The sequence below is a fragment of the Prionailurus viverrinus genome, chromosome B3 (genome assembly GCF_022837055.1).
Source record: "Prionailurus viverrinus isolate Anna chromosome B3, UM_Priviv_1.0, whole genome shotgun sequence".
NCBI classification, from domain to species: domain Eukaryota; kingdom Metazoa; phylum Chordata; class Mammalia; order Carnivora; family Felidae; genus Prionailurus; species Prionailurus viverrinus.
The window spans coordinates 67088028-67113507 of record NC_062566.1 but is presented as its reverse complement, the minus strand read 5'-3'; the positions used below and the strand labels follow the sequence as shown (position 1 = coordinate 67113507).

The window sequence follows — 25480 nt, the reverse complement described above, 5'->3', positions numbered from 1 at the left end:
AAAAAAGTAAAAAATATACTAGAAAACATTTTTAAATATTTTAAGAAAAATTGAAAATAAAAATACTTTTTTCCTCTTTCTATATTCAAGGAATAGAAACGAAAAAGAAAAAAAAGAAAATTGAATACATGGACCAGCGAACAGACTGAAATACGATTGAAATTACATTGTTTACCCCTAGAAGTTAAACTATGAAGCACTTTAGAATCTGTAAACTAAGCAGGCGGAGAGACTTGTGGTGTTCCTGAAGAGTGAGGTTGGCCCAGTGGGTGGGGTTAGTGTAACGGCTCCATTCTCCACTAGATGGCGCTGCTTAGCTTACTGGGGCGGATTGTTGCGGAGCTTGTAGGCGTGTATGCGCGTGCGCGGGAGTGGTCAAAATGGCGTCACCCAACGGCCTGGTCTGTAGTATCTGAATTCCGTTTTCCCCGACCAGCAATCGCACACCTGTCCTTTGTCTCTGGCTTTTGTCTATTCCCCGCGTTCACACTGTCCATGACCAAGCCGTCAGGTTGCCAGGCGGCACCTCCCTCCTGAATTTTATCTCAGATGCGGCTGTGTTTCCCGGCCCCTCACTTCTGAGGGACTGTGGTTTTGACCCGTTCTGCCCCTCTGTAGGAGCGTGTCAACGAGCAATGGCCAGTGCCAGCTGCACCCAGGAACATTTATGGGACTGTGCTGCTGCTGCTGCCCAGAGACTGAGGCTGGGCGCCAGCCCATCCCAGAAATAGTTCACGCAGTTGTGTAGCAGCAGCGTTTCAGGAATTGTGGAAAATCACAACACGCATCTGGCACCAGGCTTCACCCTTAAGGAACTTGTTCCAGCACCAGCAAATGTCGAATGTCGTTGTTCTTTGCAGTCAGCTGAGACCTCTGGAATCGGCAGCGGTGGCCACACGGACTCTACCAAATGTCCTCCTAGCAGGGGAACCACTTCTCCCCATGTGGCCCGAGAACTTCCCGGACCCCACTCTGCTCCTGGGAATTCGCCCTTCCCACCAGAGCACCACAGGTATTGAGCTGAGTTTCAGACTCTGCATTCCCCCTGTTTACAGTCTTAATGAAATTTAAACCCTTTCCTTTCTCCTTTCTCCCTTTTTTGTTCAGTCCCTGTAGCTGTTTCCACTTTTCCACTTTCTCTCCAGCTGCTTTGGGGGGGGGGTGCTTTTCCCATACTCTCCCCACACCCTCCCCCCCGCCCCCGTCTCTGTTCTCGCTCTGCAAGCATAAACAGCTCCCTGCCCTCTGCAGATTCTCTCTCCCCCAGTTCACCTCGCTGTGCTGTGTACCTGTTGAGTTCTGTGGTAAATGTTGTGCAGATTGTTGTGTTAATCCTCAAATCAGTTTTCTAGGTGTGCAGGATGGTTTAGTGTTGATCTGGCTGTATTTCATGAATGTGAGACACACAAAAAAACTTCCATTCTGTTCCACCATCTTGGCTCCTCCCTTGGGAAGGTCTTTTGATGAGCTCTTACAGATGCGATTATACAGGCATACTTGTGTATGTGTATGTTAGGGCTAATTTGGTAAACACACACATTTAAATAAACCAGAGTTTATGTAACTATGTTTTAAGTTAAAACACCACCAACACCAACATGTCATAAGGTGCAAGTGTTCTGGGCCCTTCTTGATCAGGCAATAAAAAGAACCAGTCAACAGGAAAGAACCTGGTTTACAGCAGAGCTCCCCTTGATCCTGGCATGCTGCATTTTCAGCTTCCAAACAGACAGACTTGAGATCAGTTTCCTATCAGGAGAGAAAGTATTACCCTCTCTCGTACCTGGCTGAAATTCCTTTACTGACCAGTGTGCATAGCTTCCCCTATTGAATCACTGGATAGTGCTTGAGTACTCCTTGCTTACTTTGAACTCACTGGATCCTTCAGTGGAGGGAGGAGCCTTGGTCTACTTCCCTCAAGAAGTGGTTGCTATGTTGAATTGCACAGTAAAAGAAAGAAATGCCCAGAGACTCACAAGCCAGGTATCTCAGATTTCCTTTGTCACACATTTAATTGTCCAGTATCTGAAGCAAATACATAATGGCCCCTTTGGAAAGAAGCCTGATACAGATAAATGTGATGGGTTTATCTGACACATGGTTATTCCTTCCCTCTTCAACACAGAATGCTAGTATTCTAAGCTCTAGCATTCTGCAATAATGCCAGAGAGTTTAACCCTGAATTTCCTGCTATCTTTACCTTGTTAATAGTCCAGATGATGAAAATTTATTTACAAGCAGTAAGTTCAAGACCTTGATACTCAAACTGTGGTCCAGGCACCAGCAGGATCAGCATGTCCTGGTAAGTTATTAGAAATGCAGGGTCTTAGGTCTATTGAATTGGAATCTTAATAAGCTACCCAAAGGTTAGAGAATTTTGACAGGTACTCTCTGTTCCGGTCTATGTATCAAATGCCCCCATGGTCAATTTAGGGCATTTGAAAGTTCCCACCAGAATCCTTCTAGATCAGCAGGAGACTCGCATTACATTGCAATGTAAAATTCTTTCTCTAGCTCCAGTACAGAGCCAGCCAAGTAGTGGCCTGTACTGTAAAAATAGTGCTCAAAATTAAATACTGGTGAATGATATGTATTGGATGTATTTGGATGTATTTGTATGTATTTGGATGAATGTAATAGATAGTCTTTTGAGTATTTATTGAGCTCCTACTTAAATATTTAGTTCCTTTATGGTCTCACATGTTAATTACATTGTTCATCATAGTTCTTTTTTTTTTTTTTTTTTTTTTTTGAGCCAGAGAGAGACAGAGCATGAGCAGGGGAGGGGCAGAGAGAGGGGAAGACACAGAATCTGAAGCAGGCTCCAGGCTCTGAGCTGTCAACACAGAGCCTGATGCGGGGCTCGAACTCACAAAGTGTGAGATCATGACCTGAGCTGAAGTCAGACATTAACTGACTGAGCCACCCAGGCGCCCCTACATTGTTCATCATAGTAATGCAAAGCACTGTGATGTACTTATTCTTGCAAGTTTTCTAAAATAAATGTTCAAAGGAAAAGGAGAGAAGGGTAATCACTTTTCTCAGTTTTGACAGGGAGAATCAAACCTCTTCTTTTTAACTTGTATTTTTCCCTTACAATGTTCATCAGCTCAGGAAACCATCCTACTATCTTTAAGTCAGACTTCTAGGAACTCAGACCACTATCTCTAGTAACAAGCCAGGGAGCCAAGCAATAATTCTGTAATAATCAGCCCCAAATGGCCAAGACTTGATTAGCAACTGACAGCTTTCCTAATATTTGTCCCTGCTTCCAATTTAGGACCAACCAGAGAAAGTCAAATATGCACCCCTAACCAATCACATAGGATGCTTTGCTTCTAGGTAGACTGTCTATAGCTTCCCCATGCCAATGGTCTCCAATCAAGGCACACCTGAAGCCTTCCACTATAAAGCTTTCCCACTTTTCTGTCTGCCTTTGAGTCTCTGACAAAACTCAAATGATGATGGCTGACTTCCTTGCTACAGCAAACTCTGAATAAATAGCCTTTGCTGTTGTCATTTACTTGGTCTTCCTTTATTTCCACACTAGAATTAAAACCTTGCACAATAGGGGCACCTGGGTGGCGCAGTCGGTTAAGCATCCGACTTCAGCCAGGTCACGATCTCGCGGTCCGGGAGTTCGAGCCCCGCGTCGGGCTCTGGGCTGATGGCTCAGAGCCTGGAGCCTGTTTCCGATTCTGTGTCTCCCTCTCTCTCTGCCCCTCGCCCGTTCATGCTCTGTCTCTCTCTGTCCCAAAAATAAATAAACGTTAAAAAAAAAACTTTGCACAATAAAAAGTTGAGGGGAAATGGATGAAATACAGACAAATATGCAAAAAAGTAATTAAAAGTAATTCTAAGATCCCTACCAGGGGTCAAGTTGTTCTAGAGAACTTCTAATTGGCCAGAACACTCTGGAACAGGCCTTTTTGATGTTGCTCTCTGGACCAGACTAGTGGAGCAGGCTCTTGGAACCTCCTGGGTCAGGCCAACCCAAGTGAGCTGAGGGCAGTGAGTGGCTGGAAGAATGAGAGAGATTGATGTAAGGTCCTGGGACAAACTTCAGGGGTAGAAAATAGACTGAATGTAGATAGGGTCTCTTGGGCAAAGGTTTAGTTATCCTGTGAAGAGAGGGAGGACCCTGAACCCAAAGACAGCCTCTGTGACGGGGAACAAAAACCATCAGGCCCATGGTTGTTGTCCTAGCTTCTCTTTTTGGAGGCTCCTTTGAGCATTTTAAATTCCTTTCAGATGTGTAACAAGCAGTCTACAGTTATAGGGAAGAATTCAGTCCATCCAGAGAATAGAAAAGAATAGAAGCTTGCTCAGTTGTGACAGTTTAGGATGAGGGAACAGATTTCAGGAAAAGGTTAAGAGGAGCCAAGAATGCAATGGGAGAAAAAGAGAGGAGAAACAGCAAGTAGGGAGGGGATGAGAAAGCTGTTGGGGTGCTGGTTTTGACTGTTTAGCAATGTTGCCTAAGGCCCGTGTCTCTGAATAAAATAACAATAATAAAGATGGTAATAACCGTGATGATAGTAATGAACTCTCATTTCCAAAACAAGGATACAGCAACTTTGCAAGGTTAACTAACTGACCCAGGTGTTTTCTAACCACTATGCTACATACTCAAGTCCAAAGGGATGACCATGCTGATTAACTTGGAAGTTTCTACCAGTGAAATGCCTTGTGTAGGCAAATGGGATACAGCGACCGATTCTTGATTCTCTAAAGCAGAGCAGTCAGTTCAAAGCCTTGTAGTTGTCTTACAGACAAGGAGGATATTGTCTGGAGAAAGACTGAGGTTTGCACACCAAGGGAACATTGGGAGGAATGGCTATTGTCAAGCCACAGAAGATCCTATTACCCTCTTGGCCCTGAACAGTTGGATATGTTCCTCTCGTCTTAGGACAACCTTGTGAGGCCTCTCCGTGACTCATCCCTGAACCAAGAATATCTGCCATAAATGCCTGATTCTGCCTGTATGGAGATTTCTCTTCCTTCAAGATTTGTAAGGTTAGTGGCACCGTGTTTTACATTGATACAATGAAAAATAGTTGTTGCCAATTGTTGCCAGGTGAACTATGTGTGGTTTCTTTCCTGATTGGATGGGGGCCCCCAAATGTGGGGCAAGGTCAGGTGGAAGCAGGTAGCCTGAGGGGTGAAAGAACACCCGAGGCAAAACAAAGGTGGTAGATGTTTATTGAATACACCTCAAGGGAGAAGCGGGAGGAAGAGCAGGGGAGAGATTGCTTGCAAGAGGTGGGGGTGGGGAGGAATGTATCTAAACCGGGAAGGGGAGCATGTATGGACTTTCCCTTTTTGGCAACTGTGCCTATGTGTAAGTAGCCCATTGGTCAGTTAGGGCCTATGGATATTTTGAAGTGGGTCATCTTATGGGCCTGTTTGCATTCACCCAGAGGGTTACTGCAGGCCCTTTTGCCTTGATCAAGTTTCCATTGCTCAAGCCTGAGCCTGAAAGGGGCCTCTAGGCTGCAGAGACTTGAGGTCCTGGGGCTTAAACCCAGTCACACCTGAAGAAGTCTTGGAAGGTTCTTGGTCTTGTCATGAAAAATAACCCAAAGACAGACATACAACACAGCGGATGAACGACACAAGCAGGAAAGTTTATTAAGGCAAAAAGTACCCTCGAGATATGAGAGCAAGAGCGAAATTGAGAGAGCACTGTGTCCCTGGGGTTTGGGATTCTATATTTTGTCAGCAGTTGTTAACTAGGGCATAGAATATTCATTACTTGGGGCTGGAAGCAGGGCTTCCCACTTTTTCTTCCTAATTGGGTCAGGGGTTTCCTGTCTTGGCATCCTCCATCTTGGGCCTGTTGGGTTTGGTCCCCCTTCGTATGGAATGCCTCCAGGACAGGCCTCTGACTTTCTTGGATCTGACCATGACTTCCTCCTTGCTGGCCTCCAGGTATCCTGTTAGAATCTAACTACTGCCTACTCTAACACAATGAATCATAAGCTTACAGATAAGCTTACAGATTTCTTAGAAACTTCATGATCTTGGACAAATGAAAACATTAAAAAATAGTGGGCACAAGAACAGGCGTGTGGACAGAGTCGAAATCTTGCTAAACAGAATTGGTCCACTTTTGGGGGTTGCATGAATCAGTGCTTTTTTCCAGTGTTCCCAGCTATGATTATATTTCCAGTAAGAAATAAGTACAATATCTTTCTTAAATAATTTTTTTTGTTCCTGTTTACTAGCTTATATAAACAAGGTTTCTAAAAAGTGAAAATCCTTTTTAAAAAGTTGTATTATTTTCATACCGAAGATGTAGGTAAATCTTCCTTTAAGGAAGGATTAAACTCTTTCTCCCTAACACCCCTTTTCCCTACATGCTCCTACCCCTAAGCCTTTGAGAGAGAGGCATTGATCCCAAAATACTTAAGGTTTTTAGAAAGGACAAAACCATGATAAATCTTTTCTCACCTTCCCCAGATTTTATCACAATATTAAATGAAAGGAGTGTATTATAATCTGTCCATCGGACACTCTCTATAGGAGTCTCTTACTTCTCAGGTGGGTCTACCATGTGCCCAAATATCTGAGATTCTTATATCTGCATCCTTTCTGTGGCTCCAGATGCACAGGGATGCACTGTCTCAGGAGAGTATCAAGATGAAAGACAAGACAGCCTGGTGGTGGCTCTACTCGAAAGGAACTTTTTAAGAAGGTTGACAGGACATGGAGAAATTCTCATTTTATGGAAGAATATCTTGGATTTTTGCTCTGGTCAAAGTTCTTAGTGTTTTGGGATGTTGGCTTTACTGTGTGCTTCTATAAGATGAGAGGTAGAGAAAGAGCCCACAGGATGAGGCTCCATAGCTCAGGGGTTAGAGCACTGGTCTTGTAAACCAGGGGTCGCGAGTTCAAATCTCGCTGGGGCCTTTGGTCCTTTTTTCCTCCGAACCTCACTTCCAGACGCCTCAGAAGATATAGGAGGGTAGGACCTGGCACCTCAGAATCTCCCAGGTCCTCCGCACCTACTGAGACGTTGAGGCAATGCCCGATACTTTCCCTGCTTCTGTCTGGTGATTATAGCAGCTGATAAAGGACTGTTGTGAGGCTTACGCTTTCTGGGTAAACAAACACGCATTCCTTCCAACAGAAGGCACTCGAGTGATACGGTTCTGGATACCCTAGTGACGGGAATGAGCCTTGAGGCAGAGTTAAAAGGTATCTGTAGGCTGGCTCGTTGGTCTAGGGGTATGATTCTCGCTTAGGGTGCGAGAGGTCCCGGGTTCAAATCCCGGACGAGCCCAGTTTTGCTTCCTTCAACTTGTTTATGTTTCTGTCGCTGCATTTTGTCCTCTCTTCTCTGCTTAAAATGATGCAACCGAAGGCTCCCTACGCGATGTGAAATAGCAAAGGAGAGACAGCTCCAAGCTAGCTTTTGAATTCTGTCCCACGACGTGTTTCCTCACTCCCCTGGGCCAACAGGCCGGCGGGCAGGTACGAGAGCAGATCATTCTTTGGCCTCTGAGTGCCTCCATAGTGAAATGGAAATGGTAATGCGTTCCCTTCCCCTGCCTGACTCCAGGGACTCATTCAGTCACATAAAACAGTGTATGGGAAATTTCTTGGAAACTTTATATGGTGCCACATATACCGAGCTGTTTTCTTTCCTGAGAGGGAACTGGGGGCTGATGCATGCTAACATTGTCATCGTTTTAAAAATGTACAATGTGTTATCCTTTACAAGGGTTTTTATGTGTTGTCACATAGCGTTGTCTCTGTTTTTCTTTTCCTCCCTCCCTCCCTTTCTCTCTCTCTCTCTTTTTTTCTCCTCCTTCTCAGTCATTCTGTTCTGGCCACACTGGCCCTCTGTTCCTCAAATACATGGCACTGGTTTCCTGTTTTGAGCTTTACTTTCTGTTTCCTCCTCCTGGAATATTATTTCCTCAGATATTTGTATGACTTCCTCTTTAATTCCTTCTGTGCTCAAATGTCACCTCTTTAGAGACATGTTCCTTGATCACCCTTTCCAAAATAGCCCCCAATTGTCACTATTCCCTACATTATTTTTTTCCTCACAGCACTTATAATTATTTGACATGATTACACACATTTGTTTGTTTCTTTTGTCTTCTCTTTCCCCCCTATTAGGATACAAATTCCAGATATAAAGGCCTAAAGTTTTATTATGCTTGTGGCTGTGCCCTAAGCACTTAGCACTGTATACGATACATAGTAGGTGAAGAATGGATGAATGGATGAATGAATGTTACCATATTCCTGGACATACTTGCTGGCTTCCAGAAGCCACAATTAAACAGCATTTATTTCTGGCTTCTATAGACTCATATTAAAGTCTTCCCAAAGGGTAGGAACCATGGCAATGGGCTTACATTAAAAATGGAAAGCCTAAACTGATCTTGATCTTTCCACTTGGGCCTAAGTACCCAATTCAGGCTTCTCCTCCTCAGAAAGAAACTACCTAACTGCTTATCTGCAGACACCAGAATTACAAATACCTGTATTGATAATAACAAGACTATCATATAGACTTTTTCACTTCATGTAGCTTTCTGTAGACAATGTTTGATCTTTTATTATTTAATCTGTAGTGGAATTTCAACCCAGATGGGAGAAAAGAAAGGGTAGTCTTAAGTGTGGCAAAATATGTATTTAAGTAATGAAAATACTTAACATTTTTTTGACTGCCAGACTCTGTGCTAAGCACCTTTATATGTATGAACTAATTTTCATAACACTTCCATGACATATACAGTATTACCTTCATTTTACATATGAGGAAATTGAGGCATACAGAAGATAAGCCACCTGCCTCACACCACACAGCTAGTAACGTGAGAACTGGAGCTCTGGTAGTCTAACTGCAGAGTCCACTGTCCTCAGCATCCTCCCCAAACCCTCACATTGCCTTCCTTATAGGACATTTGCTTTCTGCTTGATGATGTCTTACCATGGTTCAACACTGTTTTGTAATCGTATGGCTTACTTTTCCAGTTTGGTCAGTGGGCTTCCCTTGTAACAGGCAGGCATTATGTTTTACTCATCTTTTCTGCACCCCTCAATAGAACAGTGCCAAAAACAAGTGATCAAAATATGCTTTTTGAGTGAAGAAAGGCAAAGCAAAGGTTATAGGTATATGATATTAAAGTACTAGTACTTTACCTCTGGGAAACCATGGGTTCAAAGGCATCATTATAATCTTATGATGGCATTGTTTTTCACTAATAAGAACTTTGAGTTTTGAAAGAGTAAAAAATGTGAAGTTACAAAACAGCATATACCCATATTCCCACTAACTGGAGAAAGAGGTTGGGGCTCGAAAGGAACGCGAAGAGATTCAGTGCTATTATGTGGCCACACTGATGCAAACACTGCTGCTGTCTGTTACAAATTAGCTCAAAAGCATATGGCAGCGGTGGGATTCGAACCCACGCCCCCGAAGAGACTGGAGCCTTAATCCAGCGCCTTAGACCGCTCGGCCACGCTACCTGCTGGTGGAGTGTGAGGAAGCATATTCTCTACCCTTCGATCTCTTCCCGGCTCCCCGCCCTCCACCCTCCGCCGTGTGGTTCGTAGTTTTGTCGTTTCCCGGGTTCTTCGTATCTCTTTTTTCGCCCATCCCTTCCTGGTTTGTTTTGCTTTCTTTCGTCTTTTAAGCCGCAGTATTTGAGACTGGTGGAAAGAGCTGTAACACACGTCCTGTCCCGAGAGACAGGACCACCTCTGTTAGGTTTTGACGTTCGAAGCACCTTCCCTGGGCCAGGCGCAAGCTGGTCACCAGGAAGAGTCAGGGCCCTCTCCTGTCTCATGGCTTCCCTTCCCCCCCAGGGAGGGCGTCACACGACGGGAGCTGTTTCTCCGCGAAGGATACTGAGTTTGGGGTCGTCCGGCTGCAGGGCGCCCTGACGCGGCTGGAGGAGACACCACGCGAAAGCTTTCCGGAAAGCACGCTCCGTGGAGTGTGAGGCAGGGCGGGAGATGTCGGAGCGCAGGAACGGTCTGCAGAGTGCCTAGTCCGAAAGGAGCCTCCCCGTTGCCCAGCTCTCCCGCCAACGCGGGCAGCCCTCCCCACGCCCCCGGGGTCGCCCCGCAGCCCGTGACTGTCCTGGATGCGATGGCCTCCCACCATTCCTGTATAGCATCTTTGGCTCATTCGGAAGCCAAAACGTGCCGAAATATTCTCGTTGATGCCTGGGCTTTTTTTTCTGAAAAAATCTGTAGTCGAGGGGCATCGCCTTCCGGAATTTGGGCGAGAGAGACTGCAGTGATCACTTTATCCACTAGGCGTCACCCCGTGCCCACAATTGTAAAGAGGGGACTTTTGGGCCAACCGTCTACGTGGCTAAAATTTTCTTTACTAAAGTTTAAAAATGAGAGAGCAGTTGTGTGTGGCTCGTTGGTCTAGGGGTATGATTCTCGCTTAGGGTGCGAGAGGTCCCGGGTTCAAATCCCGGACGAGCCCTGTTTTTCTTTCCTGTCTGTTGTCTTCCATCCCCAGTAGACCTTCAGCTTTCTTGGTGTTTAAACACCTTCCCACTGAAGGGAGCACCTTCTGTAGCTAAAGTCACTGGATGAAAACCATTGTATACTCCACTACTTCAGGTTTATATACTTAATCCTCAGGCAAATGTTCTTTGTGTTATTAAATCTGGATAAATACCAGATGTTATTACATATCATTTATATGGTCTTTGACAAAAATCACTATTTCTAAAATTGACCAGCATTTCACTTTTGCAGTTTTTTGTTGTTATCCAAAAATTGTTCATTCAGGACTGGGAGAGTTGTATTTTCTCTCAATCATTTTGCATAACCCTCAATTTTCCTCCACTGCAATCATGGGGGCCCTTCTTCGGGTACTGGGACCACAAAGGGTCAGCAAATGCAGCAAGATGTCTTGTCACATAAAGCCTGGGGTCCCTTCTTCCTTCAAGCCTAACATTCCAGGGACTTGGGCTATGTGCCTGTGGGGGTGGGGGAGTCTCAAGCATGGTAGCACCTTGGGAATGAACTTCTAAGCAGGATGCTCAAGCCTGCCAGCTTATTAGTCTCACCTGTGAAGCTTTTTACCATTCACTGGTTTGGAGTCCAACCCATTAAATTGGATTTTGTGATGATAGGGCCTTGGCATGGCTATTTGTTAAAAGCTCCTCAGCTATAATTAGGGTTGGCCTAGGAACTACAGCAGCTGCGCAGTTGCTCCACAGGCCACAACTGGAGACTCTACCCAGTACCCCCAGTAACTCTACGGATCCTGTATCCCATCCACCCTCCTCAGAATCACTGCCTCCCAGCTGGGACTTCATCTTCCCTGGATAAGGGTAGTTCTGGGAGCAACCACATGCCAAATTTAGTTTCTCTGTGACCCTCCTTACTTCCCCAGGCCACAGAAACAGACTGTGCTAAGAACAGGAAACTCCAAAAGATAAGAGACGGCCCAGTGGTTCAGCCTGCTTGGTTTGAAGGGGACAGGTGGATAGGTACATGGCTCTCATTCCTCACACAGGGTCGAGACCCTAGCTAACATCAAGCCTTCACCTGCACTCCCTGCCTGCTGTGTTTGGTGCTTACATCCCCCTCAGTCAGATGTGCCCTGACTCACCTGATGAACAAGAGCTAGAAACCACAGTTATTTTTCACCTCACTCTTAGCTATACTGCTGAGTATTTAACTTCTGGTACCTCTTCAACATTTGGAAGAACTGCAAAATAATCTTGGAACCAAACCAAGATTATTTAGCGTTCTCACATTCAATCCTTTAACAAATGATGTTGGCTGCACAGTTAGAACATTTCCAGAATCCAAACACTTCTCACCACCTCCACCACCACCACTGTCGCATAAGCTGCCACCATTTCTGCCTGTGCTGTTGCAATGGCCCCTTCGCAGGTCTCTCTGGTTGGTCCTTGTGCCCCTTCAGTCCATTCTCAACAGAGCAGACAGAATACTCTTGTTGAAACCTAGGTCAGAGCTGGTCATTGCTTTGCTTAAAACCCTCTGTGCATCTCCATTTCATTCAGCATTAAGTCAAAGCTCCTTGCCATGGCTTAAAAAAATCTCTACATGACTTTGCTGCTTCTTGAACTCCCTTCACTTCACTGACCTCATCTCCTACAGCTCACTCCCTTTGGTGGCTACATTCCAACTACATTAGCCTTCTGAGCACCTCAGAAATTCCTGCCTCAGTGCCTTTGCACATGCCCTTCTCTCTGTCTTGAATCTTATCTTCCTCCTGCCTGTGTAGCTCAGTTCCTCCCTGCTTTTAAGATCCCTATTCAGATGTTGCCTATCAGAGAGGACTTCTGTGACCACACACATGAAATAGCATCCACCCCCTTTGCTCTCTGTCCCCCGTTCTCTAATTTTGCACACCCCCTTTGCACATGCCACATGACTTTGGCTGCTGCTGCTGTTGCTTTTCTTAATTCTCCTCCCACCCCCCACCACTGGACTGCAAGCTCCAGGAGAACAGGTTTGGGTTTTTTTTTTGTTTTTTGTTTTCTTTTTCTTTTTCTTTTTCTTTTTCTTTTTTTTTTTTTTTTACTGCTGAAGCCTCAGAGGCTAGAACAGTTTTTAGCACCTAATAGATACTCAATAAATATTTGGTTAATGAGTTGCAAGAATTGCTTTAAATCACAAAGTTATACAGGCTTTTAAAGAATGCCAGATCCTGTTGCATCAGGGGAGACAAGAGCATGGAGGTTCTGGGGACTTGAATAGAGAGAGCACTCTTGCAGTGTGAGGGATGGGTCATCATTGGGGCATGCCTGGAAAATATTCTGTGGCAGCCCCCCTTTTAGGCCACGATATGGCCCTGTCAATATTTTGAAGAAGTGTTGAAAGGTTCTTTTTGGTGGGGATAGGGGTGAACAGCACAGGCACTGCCCTAGATTTGTGTTTTATTAATTTTGAGAGAGAGAGAGCATGCACATGCTCACACAAGTGGGGAGGGGCAGAGAGAGAGGGAGAGAGAATCCCAAGCAGGCTCTACACTGTCAGCACAGAGCCCAATGTGGGGCTTCATCTCACAAACTGTGGGATCATGACCTGAGCTGAAATCAAGAGTTGGATGCTTAATCAACTGAGCCACCCAGGCACCCCAGAACTAGATTTGTGTTTTAAAAAGATTACTTGGTGGGGGAGGGGGAAGTACCTGGGTGGGTCAGTCGGTTAAGTGTCCAACTTCGTCTCAGGTCATAATCTCACAGTTTGTGACTTCGAGCCCTGCTTTGGCCTCTGTGGTCACAGCTAGAGCCTGGAGACTGCTCCAGATTCTGTGTCTCCCTCTCTGTCCTTTCCCTGTTTGTGTTCTGTCTCTCTCTCTCTTGCTTTCTCAAGGATAAATAAACGTTGAAAAAAAATTTTTTTTTTAATTAAAAAATTACTGTGGTAGTAAGGTTGACAAAAAGCCACTGGGAGCTCCATTTCTGTGTCTAATAGGCCTAGAGCCCTGCATCAGGAAATGTTATGGCTGGATGTCTTTTGCCAACTCTAAAATTATTAGTTGTTTTCACCTCCTGCTTGTTTTCAGCTCGTGCATTCCACCAACTCTGCCAGTTCCCAACCACTTTTAAAGAATGTTGGTGAGAACCACAGAATTAAGCTCAGGGCCACAGAGCTAGTTAGTGGCAGAGCCAGTGTCAAGACAGGAATCTAGCTTTCAGGACTCCCAGGCCGCTGCTCATTCTGCCCTGGCTGGGTGCTTCTGAAAGGGGAGATGGTTTGTTTGCTTGTTTAATGAATCTGGATTCTTTGGGGCCTTGCTGATTATTTGGGCTCAGGGGACAATCATTCATATTCTTTAAGGGCATCTTACTGATTTTCAGGGGAGCTGGAACTGGCCCGGAGAGGAGGGCAGAGACAGGAGTGGTATGAAGGATCTGAATGTCCTCGGAGGTGCTGTGGGGAAGGCTGGGTTAATGGTCCTTCCTCAATGAGGGTGCAGAGGAAGCTGCTGGGGCTCAGTCCAGGGACACACATGAGAAGCCAGATATGCTAAGATCAAAGCATTTTCAGAAGTAGAAATCTAAGGGACAGGGGGCCTACCAAGTAGCTGTTAGAAAGACATGTTTATGCAGCTTCCCTCAACCTGGCCTCCCCTGGGTTATGGCCTGCTGGCAGTCATTTCAGGGACACACATAAAGTTACCAAGAAAAAAAAAAAAGGCTTACTTTGCCCCCAAGGGAGAACAGGATCTGCCATGTTCACAGCTTGAGGCTTTTAAGTGTAAGGCTGAGATTGATAGCCTCTGATCTGAGTCTGAACATGTCCTGCCCAAGTCAGGAGCTGCTTGTTCTTGGACACATGCAAGCTCTAGGCTGATGGTCTCACCTGGACAAAGAGACAGGTGAGGTGGTGGGAGGGCAGGTTGGCAGCTGGCCAGAGACTTAGAAAGGTATTGCGTGAATCTACTAGTTAACAGTGTGTTTAGGGAACAGCTCTCCAGTTGCCAAAGGTAGCTGATGACCCCACCAGAATAGTGGTGCTTCATTCCTCCCCACCTTTTTTTGGCCAATACTTAGTGTTCTTGATTTAGTGTGTGTTCTTTTGACCAAAATGTCAATTTCCTAAGCCATTTCACAGGGCTCCTCCACCTCTACCACATTCCTGAATCAGAGCCCCACCTCCCCACTTCCGGGCCTGGTAGCCAGGCTCCATCTCCGTTTCCCCACTGCTTACCTTGACTCCAGGCCAGGGGGCGGAGACCACATCTCTACCCGCCCTGTGTGGGGGGGGAGGGGAATAGAATTGGTTGCCAGAAATTTGTCGCCTTAAGAGAATAGGAATTGTGTCATTTCAGTTTAGCTCAGAAACTTAGTTTGTGATAGCAGAAAGGAACCTCAGAGTCAAATTCTTCCTTTGTTACCACGTCCGTTTTAGAAATATAGACTCAGACTTGCGAAGGAACACAACTTGCCCAAGATCGCCTAGGTAGTTCATGGCAGAGGGAGAACAAGTCTTTTACTGAAGTCTTTTACTTTTTCATCTGTTGGCCAACAAAAGACAAAGCAGCAACTGCAGAATAAATGTATGCGCTGATTTGGGGTCTTGGGGATTGCCACCTGGAAGGCGCAGAGTGGAAGAAAAGTGTGCCCCGAAGAGACAATGGAGGTCAGGGTATTTCAAGAGGAAAGAGAATTTACATGAGTTGTTTTCAATGAGAGGTGATTGGTGCTAGCTGCAAAAGTGCTGAGCTGTTAGAATGCTACTGGAGAGTCACATGCAAGCAAAGGTTGCAAAAGAGTTTTTCCGGCCTTCTGGCCAAAGCGTATGGATGTTTTCCAGGATGTTGTTTGTACAGTGCTGAGGTTTGGGTTTCATCGGTGTGAAGACGTGCTTCAGACTCACTTCCCCAAAGGCTCCAGGCTCCATTTTATGGCCCCTTAGCGTGTCTGACTCCATTTTACGAATTTTCTTTCACACATCCACTCTGCAAACAACTTTTGATCTCTTGTGAAGTACCAGGCAGTGTGCTAGAGCAAACAGGTTCCTTTTCCTGGCTCTCCAGAAGCCCACATGTGGGAAAGAAGGCCAAATAAACCCTTCGCTGCTCCACACAGCAATCACTAAGCCAAATTATGTACAGGGAGTGTGGAGACAGGCTTCTTATGGAGATGCAAGGAGGAGATGGAGGTGGTTAATTGAAAGAAGGCTTCCTGGAGGAGTTGGTAAGGCCCCATGCCCTTTGCCCTGCACTTAGAGATATTTCCTGACACCAGGGCTTTACTTTGGTTGCATGAAAGTTTGTGGGAACCGGCACAAATTTCCTCACCAGCAAGGCCCACTTCCAAGGTTGGAAAGAAACCCATCATCTGACTGTTCTCCACACCAGGATAGGAGGTGAAAATGGTTTGGGAGGGTTCTTTGGTGAAAATGAATAGGGGGAAAGAAATCAGATCCCAATTTAGAAGTGCTTCCAACCTTTCAGTCTTTAGGGAGGTGCTAAAAGGTGGCATCTGGGTGATAGAAAAATGGGCACAAAGAAGATTAGAGAATGACGTGGGGTGGGGGGGAGGAGTGCACCCTGTGCCCTAAGTGACCTTACTGAATCCAAGCCATTCCCAGCTTCTCATTGCCAGTGCTCCCCACCCCCCACCCCCTGGCCCTGCTTCCAGGCCACAGGCACACTGTCACTTCTCCCACACTTATGCCTAGCCCCGGAAATTCTCTCCCTGGTGGAACCCAGATCATCCTAGCTCATGTCTATGATCCCTGTGAAATGATCTCCAGATTTGCTGAAAGAACACAGGTAATTGAGGACCACAGCTAAGGAATACAGACCAATCCTTCCTCTTCCAAGGGTGTGGTGCATTTGGGGGCAGGCCCTCCCAGTGTCCAAGGAGGGGGCCCTCTGAGGAGCTGCTTGAGTCATGTGACGTGAGGCACTTGCACAGGCTTTGTGGGATGGAAGCTCTGCAGCAGGGCAGGAATCCAGATGTGGTGCTTTCAGACTGAGGTGTCAGGTACTCTGTATTGTAATGTAAAAGTCAGTTCTATCCTGGAATTGCAAGTCTTTAGAAAGTATTATGCTGCTTACCAATTTGGGGCTCATCTATTGTGGTGACCCTTAAATTTCAGTGTGCATTATAATCACCAGAGATGGCCTACTGATTACAAATGCAGATTCCAGGGCCTTACCTCCAGAGACTTGGATTCAGTAGGTCCAGGGTAAGGCCCAGGTTTCTGTAGTTTTAGTTAGTAGCCAAGAAAGGGACGCTTTCACTTAGAAACCACCTCCATTCACTATATATATTTATAATTTTTTTTCTTAATGTTTATTTATTTTGAGAGAGAGAGAGAGAATGCCAGCATGGGGAGAAGCAGAGAGAGAAGAGAGAGAGAGAGAATCCCAAGCAACCCCCACACTGTTGGCACAGAGCCCAGTGCAGGGCTCAGTCTCACTGACAGTGAGATCATGACCTGAGCCAAAATCCAGAGTCTGACACTTAACCAACTGAGCCACCATATATTTTCTTTCTTTCTTTCTTTCTTTCTTTCTTTCTTTCTTTCTTTCTTTCTTTCTTCCTTTCTTTCTTTCTTTCTTTCCTTACTTATTTATTTTTACATGTTTATTTATTTTTGAGAGAGAGAGCACATGCATGTGAGCAGAGGAGGAGCAGAGGGAGAGGGAGACGGAGACAGGATCTGAAGCGGGCTAAGTGCTGACAGCAGACAGCCAAATGTGGGGTTTGAATTCACGAACTGAACCGTGAGATCATTACCTGAGCTGAAGTTGAATGCTTAACCAACTGACACCCAGATGCGCCAGGAAGGGGCAGACTAAGGAGTGGTTAAGGGCTGGTGGTGAGGTCATTAACCCTTCCCTAATAACTCTGCAAACTCCACTCCCATTCTTTCCTATGGGCAGTTCATGTTTCCTCAGCTTTAGGTAAAGCACTCAGAAAATCCATCTTCAAGAAGAGTGCCCCTAGCGCCCTCTTGTGGCATGATCACTGTCTCCTGCACGCTCCTCTATGGGAACTCTGTGGTCACCACTACAAGGACAGAGGGGCCCAGGCCTTGGGGAAGAGGAGATATAAAACAAAGGATGATAAGGGGAATAAGCAAACCCCATATCAGAATGACCAAGGAAAGGGACATTCAAAAGGAGTTCTAGTGAAGGGCTGCTGATGGCTGCTGGAAGTAGTGCATGTGAGTTAGTGTTAAGATTTTTTTCTCAGCTCTATATACTTGTGTTTGGTGGGCATTAAAGAAGTTAATGCAGGACTTATAAATTTAAAAAGCACTCCTCAACGAGCTTCTAAAGTGCCTTTGGGAAGGGCACTAAAATTCTAGTAGTAGTGAGTGATGGGGTTTGGATTATTTTTATATGAATATTGAAGGGCAACCCCCCAAACAAACAAACAAACAAAAAACTGGGACTATTTAAGTTACATTCCCTTTGTTTATAGTTTCCTTGGTTTGCACTCTGGTGCCATCTATGGCTCCTAGTCCCTTGCAGCAGTTCCCAAACTGCTATTCCATAGAACCCTGTTCCTTTGGATGCTAACAGTGGTGCCGCTCAAATGAAGCTCCATGCTCAAATCAGTTTGTCAAGTTCCAAATCAAAGGAAATTAGTCAAGCCTCTCAGAATCTCATGCTTTGTGAATTTCGTGACTCTTGGAGGGAAGGAATATGATAACAATGTTTCTGAAGCTTTTGATCAGGACACTTTTCTTGAAGCACACTTGTTACCATTTTCCAGAACAGTGTTTACCTGAAGGCAAGTGGGAAAAGCGCTTGCTTTGCCTCCAGTGTTTATTCCCCCTTTCTTTTCAGTAATAACAACCAGAATTTTAGCTGGGCACATGACAACCCAGAATAAACCCAGCGTGTGCCGCTATCCTTTGCAGTTGAATATGACCGTGTGGCCAAGTCATTGTCAATGAGATTCAAGTGGAGATGGTGTGTGACACTTTGGGATCTACCCTTAGAAGGCACTGCCATTCCCCTTTTGTGCCTTTCTCCCTGCTGGCTGCTCCCTGCTCCCTGCTGGCTGGAGATGCTAGCTAGGGCTAAAGTGGCCATCTGGGCCATCTGAACAGTAACATAGAAACCACATCCTGGGATAGAAGTCCAGCACCTTGGAGCACCTCACCAATCCTGCACTAACTACCCCTGGCTTTCTTTTACATGAGAAATAAACTTCCATCTTGTTCATACTGCTGTTACTTTGTGTTTTCTGTCATTAGCCGCCATTTGGGAAATTTATAATGATAATCTCTTTAGATTTTTTTGTAATTTTTTTTCATGCTTATTTTTGAGAGCCGAGAGAGAGAGAGAGAGAGAGAGAGAGAGAGAGAGCGCACAAGCAGGGAAGGAGCAGAGAGAGCGAGATGCAGAATCTGAAGCAGGCTCCAGGCTCTGAGCTGTCAGCAAAGGGCCTGATGTGGGGCTCGAAACCACGAACCGTTAGATAATGACACCCCTTTTTTTCTTTTTAAAAAAATTTAAAAAAAAATTTTTTTAGACAAGAGAGTGAGCGTGATCAGGAGAGGGAGAGAGGGAGAGAGAGAGAGAGGGAGAAAGAGAATCTTAAGCAGGCTTCATGCTCAGTACGGAGCCAGATGCAGGACTTGCTCTCATGAATATGATATGACCTGAGTGGAAATTAAGAGTCAGATGCTTAACTGACTGAGCACCTAGGCACCAGTGGTTTTGTTTTTTGGTTTTTTTTTTTTTATATTTTTTCAAAACCAGTTGTGTATTAGGATGTATGTATAGTCTAGGAATGTATATAGAAGCCAAGAAAAATAATAAAGGATATTAAGAAAGATTGGAATAAGGCGAGGGCCCTTCCTATTAAAAGAATTTAGGATTAAAAGATGTATTCTAACAATAAATATGCTAATTGTAATAAATTGGGTTATTGAAAGTATTCTTGTAAAGTTTCTATACATAGAGAGTTTATATAAGGGAAATTAAGAAGAGTGTTTTCCCTTGGTTGGTGCTGTTGGCTAGTACAGGTCCCATAGTGAGAAGGAGCAAGAATTGTTTGCCTTCCAGATTCTCCTGGTCCCCTACCTAGGGAGGAAAAAGAAACTTAATAATGGCATAAGTTGAATTTCTCCCCAGCTTAGTAGGACAGAAGACTTAGAATTAGATTCAACTTGATATAGAAGCAATTAAGAAATGTAATTTTCTTTCCCATGTTTGTAGAATAAGATTCATATTGGCTAGGTAGCAAAATATTTATTTACTATACTTCACTGATCTTTTAAAGTGACTGGATGCTCAGAAAAGGGTCTTTATTTGGTCATAAGTAGATTGATGGGAAGGTGGGGGGCAGGGAGGGGAAGGTGGAATCCAGGAGACCTCATGAGCTATCCCATCAAGCAAGGGAGGCTCTCAGGACAGGAATGGAGAGAGATGGGGGTGTCAAAAAGGAACTTTTGGGGTTTTTACAGCAGATGGAGATTTAGAAACTAGTTTTTATTATTGTTGGTATGATAACCTATACTCTACCCCCAAGAACACTTCAGTGGTATCTACAACTTGCTAAAAACTTGTGGAATTAGATTTGCTTTGGGAGATTCAGCAAAGTGATGAGCCCTCTATTCTGTTGATCAACTTGCTGTTTTACAATCACCTTAAAATGGTGACTGACAACAATAAGAATTATGTTGACCCTCAATCTGGAGGCTGACCAAGCTCAGCTAGGCAGTTCTTACTTGAGGTCGTGCCTGTTTTTACTCACGTGGCGGCTGGAGCTCAATGATCCCACAGGCTTTTTCACTCAGCCATCTGGCATCTGGGCTGAGAAGACCTGAGCATCAGGGAACTGGAACAGGTGGGGCAATCTGAGCATCTCTTTCTATCCATGTGGCATCTCCTTGCAGTGGCCTCAATGTTACCAGACTTCATACTTGGTGGCTGAAGGCACCCAGAGTGAATGCCCCAAGAGAACCATGGCCAAGCAGACCTAGTCTCAGAAGTCATCAGAAGAGATGGGATCAATTGCACCAGTCTAAATTAGTGGGAGCAGGCACAAAGGCCCACCCAAGTTCTCAGGAAAGACTGTGGACTCTACCTTTTAATAGAGGAGTCGCAAGATTCTGGAAGAGAATGTGGAATGGAAAACATTTTGTGGCCATTTTTAGAAACTACAACCTGCTATATAGCCTTAAGTTGAGCATGGCATTGGGCAATTGCAGACGCCTTGCAAGAGTAGCCAACCACATCCACAGGACACTAATGACCTCCACAGTCTCCTGTGGGAGAGCCAAAACCGGGGGAGCTCTTTGAGCACTTCTCTCTATCCAAGTGTCCTCTTCATGCGGTGGCCTCAGCACAGTGGAACTTCGTACACAGCAGCTGAAGGCACCCAGAGAAAGTGCTCACTTCCTCTGCTGTCACTTTGAGACTCTTGCCTGGTATCATGGGATACTGGAGCTGGGTAGTTCCCCAGCTGTCCTGAAGGACAGCTTATTCATTTGATGAAATGAGTGATTAGGGAATTGCAAATGATGTGTTACATCCTGACACTAATTTTAGTTTCCAGCAGCTATGTGCCTCCTGTAGTCCCTGGGTTTTGCCCCAAAGCTCAGCAAAGGGGGGTTGGGGTGTGGGGAGGAGTCTTAGGAAAAATTCAGTAGTCCAAAAATAGATCCAGTTTTCCCTCCCTTTCCTTCCTTTTCTTCTTCCTCTTCCCCCTACCCCCCCCTTACCCTTCTCTCCCTCCCCCTCCTCCCCCTCCTCCTTCCTCCCCTCCCTCTCCTTCTCTCCCTCCTCCCCTTCCTCTCTACCTCCTCCCCCTCCCCCTTTTCCCCCTCCCTCTTTTCCCCCTCCCCCTCTTCCTTCCTCCCCTCCCCCCCTCTCTCCCTCCTCCTCCTCCTCCCTCTCCTTCTTTCCCTCTTCCCCCTCGTTCTTCCTCCCCTCCCCTCCCCCTCCCCCTCTCCTTCAACTCCTCCCTTTTCTCTTCTTCCTCCTCTAGCTCCTCCTCCTCCCCCTTCTCCTCCTCCACCCTCCCTCCATCCTTTCTTCTTTCCTTCCTCCCTTCCTTCTTCAGGCACACAAAATTGAGTTTATCATATTCTGTTTGTAGCCTATGCTAGGCCTTTCCTTTGTTTTATTCAATTTTATTATTTCTCTTTTTATTCCTTGTGACTGCTTCTATTTCTCTCACCCTCATGGACACGTGTGCTAGAGTATTTAATCCATGTTCTTCCATCCTATGTATTGTATAGCCTTGGAAAATACATTGTATTATTTTGGAGCATGTATGTTTTAAATTTTAATAAATAGAACTTTCATTCTGGTTCTTACCATTTTTCACATGGCACTGTGTTTTCTAGTTCTATCCATGTTGCTATTTCTAAATCTATTTTTTGAAACTGCTTTATACTATTTTATTTTATGTATTCAACACATCTTCACTCATCCATTCCCCTCAAGAGGGACACATAAGTTGCCTCCAGGCCTGCTCTGCTACCAGTCATGCCATGAGCAACTGTACATGTGCTCCACCTGGAAAAATTCTGGTGGAGTCTGTGCCCAGGATGGGGTCACAAGGGCTCAGCATATACACATTCATTCTAAATTAATTAATTAATTAATTAATTTGAAAGAGCATGAGTGGGGGAGAGGGTCAGAGGGAGAGAGAGAGAATCTCAATCCAGCAGGCTCCACGCTCAGCACAGAGCCTGTTATGGGGCTCAATCCTACCAGCCTGGGATCATGAGTCAGTCATTCAACCGACTGAGCCACCCAGGTGCCCCAGGTATACCCACTCTTAATTTCACTAAACACTTCCAGGTTACTTTCCAGTATCACCACACCAATTTTCATGCCCACTAATATTTTTGCCAGCACTTGATAAAAGATTTTCTTAAAAATATATATATTTTTTAATTTATTTTATTTTTTAGAGGCACAGAGTCTATGTGGGGTAGGGGGCAGAGAGAGAGGGAGAGAGAGAGAAACTTAAGCAGGCTCCATGCTCAGTGCATGGAGCCCAACCTGGGGTTCGATCTCTCGACCCTGAGACCATGACCTGAGATGAAATCAAGAGTTGGTTGCATAACCAGCTGAACTACCCAGGCGCCCTGAATATTTCATTTTTTTTTTTAAGTAATCTCTACACCCAACCTAGGGCTCTAACTCACAACCCTGAAGCCAAGAGTCACATCCTTCATTGACTTAGCCAGCCGGCAGCCCAAAATATAAGATTTTCTAATTTTTGAAAACTTGATGGTTATAAACTGTTATCTCTTGGTTATCTGAATTTCTGTTTATTTGATTACAAGTGAGGTTGAGCATTGTTCATCACCCATGTTGACTTTCTCTTCTCAAATTGGCTTTTCATAATTTTTGGCATTTTTTTCTCCTTGTAAGTTTCTTGTCTTTTTATTGCTGACACTAGGGAGTCCTTTACATCTAGATGTTAACTCTTGTTGGTTTTAGGCATTACAAGTGTTTTCTCCCAGACTGCCAGCATTATTTAACATGTGAACCCAGTCTCTGTTCAATTTCTGCAGGGTAATACTCTGAAATGTACAGACAGGTCTAGCTGCCTCAGGTGAGGATAAATTTTGTAACAAATGTTGCCTCCCCCTTCTGTAAACTTAATATAGCATCTATAGTTCAGGTACTTGGAAGTCCTGGCAGGAAATAATGAACATGTTATAATGTGTATATATATTTCTCTTTATAAGATGAAAATGTTTCTGCAGATAGTGTGCAAAGCAAAATTTAGTCACTAGAGGTAATTAATTATTTACATTTACATCTTTGTGGCACTGTGCAACACATATCCCAAAAAGGACAGTTTGAGTTCCAAAAGAACACCCATTCTACAAAATTTGGGAAAGTAAATAATAACCCCTTAGTCATTCATTTCCATGGTCTGGGATTTCGCTTTGGTTGTTGATGTATAGAAAGACTTTGAAGACTTTTCCAGTATTGCAGACCATTTTCCATCCCCAAAATCACTTTCTTCTTACCAGTTAGAAAGAGGAGACTATGTAGCTGTCTCTCCAAAAAAGAAATCACTTTAGGGCAAGAAGTAGTAAAATTAAGTCCATTTTCCCATTTCTATATCAAATGACCAGGAGATGATAGCAACAAAAAAGCTCTTATTTTCTCAGTGTCTTATACCGCGGTCTTTTAAATCGAACCCTCGTCCACTGGTTCCCTATGTCAGTTTCCCAAGAATACCATAGGCCAGTGGTTCCCAAATTTTGTTCCACATTAGAATCATTGGGGGGGCTTTAAATATCTCAGACTCAGGTCACAGCCAACACCAGTTAAAGCCAAATGTCTCAAGGTGGCCTTTAAAAATGCCCAGGTGATTCCAGCGTTCAACAATGGGTTTGGGAACCATTGCCATACTTCCCCAGGAACCCAGGGCTTGATCAAGGCTAATGTTAATGTCAGGGAGTTGTTTCTGTCCTGCACACCACGTGAGAATGAGGCTTGCTAGGACTCGATGTTCAAGTGTTAAGTGTCAAGAGGGTGAGACTCTTGTTCCTCTTGCCCTCTTCTATCTCCACAGTAATCTATCTGCAACATTTCTTCTTGAATGAAATGGGCATAATAGCTACTTCCTAGGTTTGCAGGAAAGACTGACTGCAAATCTGGGAAATAGATGATAGTGTGTCTGACACACAGCAGGACTTTAATAAATGCTTTGGAAAATCCACGTTTGTTTAATGAGGACACATTCAGGACCTGCCTTATGTAACTCTCCCTCTGAAGATAACTTCTCATCCTTCCCAGTGACACCCAAGCACATTCTTCACAGGCTCCTCCCTTTCTGCTCTTTTCACTTTGGCCCTCCCCACACTCACCTGGCTTCCTATCAGTTATTGCCAAGGAACAGCTAGACACAAAGGACTTTCTCAGATCTATGGTCACAAGGACATGTTACCTGTGAGAACTACAGCAAAAACACAAGGTGAGAGGAGTTAGCTTGGTAGGAGAAATTGGAAGAACTGGGAAGAAGAGATTAATAGTGCTGAAAACATGTGGAACTGGATGGAATTAGTGTTGAGACAATTAGGATAAAGGAAGTCATTCAGCAGTAGGAAGAAAACAATCAGCCATGGGTACTTTTGAGCATCCTTCTACATGTCCAGCTCTGTGTTAAGCACTCTGATGGATTCAGGAGAAACGGAAGATCTCAAGGAGCTTGCAGAAGCAAAACAAATACGACACAATGGGAATGACCAGAGAACAGTTCAATGCCAAACGCTGAGAGCTGAAATAGATCAAAAGGGCTTGTTTGGGGAACTGTTCCTCCAGCTGGAGCCTGAGATTTTGATTAGCAGAGAGAAGGAAGTAAAACATCCCAAGGGTGGGGGAGCAAAGTCAGGGGATGGGGCTGGAGGAATCTGATCACCTTCTGCTATGTCCTGTCTCTTCTTACTCTGTAGGGCTTACAGCAGATGTGAAGGGAATCTCACCCGTGATGATACTAATGGTGATAATTTACCTGATGCTTTTGTTCTGGGAAAATGAGCAGAATGAGGAAGGAGAGGAGTCCACCATAGAGCATCTGCATGTGGACTACCCTCAGAGTGACTCTCTTGTAAGGTACTGCAACCACATGGTCTTACAAAGAGTCATCAGGGGACCTGACAATACCTGCAAAAAGGAGCATGTTTTCATCCATGAGAGGCCTCGAAATATCAACAGTGTTTGCACCTCTCCCAAGAAAATGACTTGTCAGAACCATTCTTCCACTTTGTGTTTCCAGAGTTTGACAAAGTTCAAAATGACAGTGTGTCAGCTCATTGGAGGCACCAGATACCCTGCCTGCAGGTACCACATTTCCTCCGTGGAGGGGTTTATTGTTGTCACTTGTGATGACGTGGGGCCAGTTACTTTCCAGAGATATGTTAAATAAGTTGAGACCACTGCCTGGGTCTGAGGGGTACTGGTACTCTCCTCTCTTGCAGACTTCTGTATGGGGTACTGGTATATTGGTTCCTCTCTCAGGGGTACCAGTAACTGGTTCGCCCTGGAGCACACCTCAACTGT

The 25480-nt window shown here is 44.9% G+C and overlaps 2 protein-coding genes and 4 non-coding genes across 9 annotated transcripts in view; 5 read left to right on the top strand and 1 right to left on the bottom strand.

Moving 5' to 3' along the window:
- Positions 1-999: 999 nt before the first annotated feature.
- RNASE12 (ribonuclease A family member 12 (inactive)) lies at positions 1000-25346 on the top strand. Its single transcript, XM_047861550.1, has 3 exons — positions 1000-1012; positions 4910-5016; positions 24874-25346. The coding sequence occupies exon 3, from the start codon at positions 24909-24911 to the stop codon at positions 25344-25346; it is 438 nt and encodes a 145-aa protein (XP_047717506.1). The 5' UTR covers positions 1000-1012; positions 4910-5016; positions 24874-24908.
- Positions 4909-25480, top strand: part of RNASE9 (ribonuclease A family member 9 (inactive)) — a 51541-nt gene continuing 30969 nt past the window's right edge. For 3 of the 4 annotated variants that reach the window (XM_047861537.1, XM_047861530.1, XM_047861532.1), the window contains exon 1: positions 4909-5016. The gene's annotated coding sequence lies outside the window, so the exon portion shown is untranslated. The remainder of the gene's footprint in view (positions 5017-25480) is intronic. The other variant, XM_047861534.1, reaches the window with a different exon arrangement.
- TRNAT-UGU (transfer RNA threonine (anticodon UGU)) lies at positions 6840-6912 on the top strand. Its single transcript has one exon. It is a non-coding gene; the product is annotated as a tRNA-Thr (tRNA).
- On the top strand, positions 7214-7285 carry TRNAP-AGG (transfer RNA proline (anticodon AGG)). The gene has a single exon. It is a non-coding gene; the product is annotated as a tRNA-Pro (tRNA).
- On the bottom strand, positions 9408-9489 carry TRNAL-AAG (transfer RNA leucine (anticodon AAG)). The gene has a single exon. It is a non-coding gene; the product is annotated as a tRNA-Leu (tRNA).
- Positions 10391-10462, top strand: TRNAP-AGG (transfer RNA proline (anticodon AGG)). Its single transcript has one exon. It is a non-coding gene; the product is annotated as a tRNA-Pro (tRNA).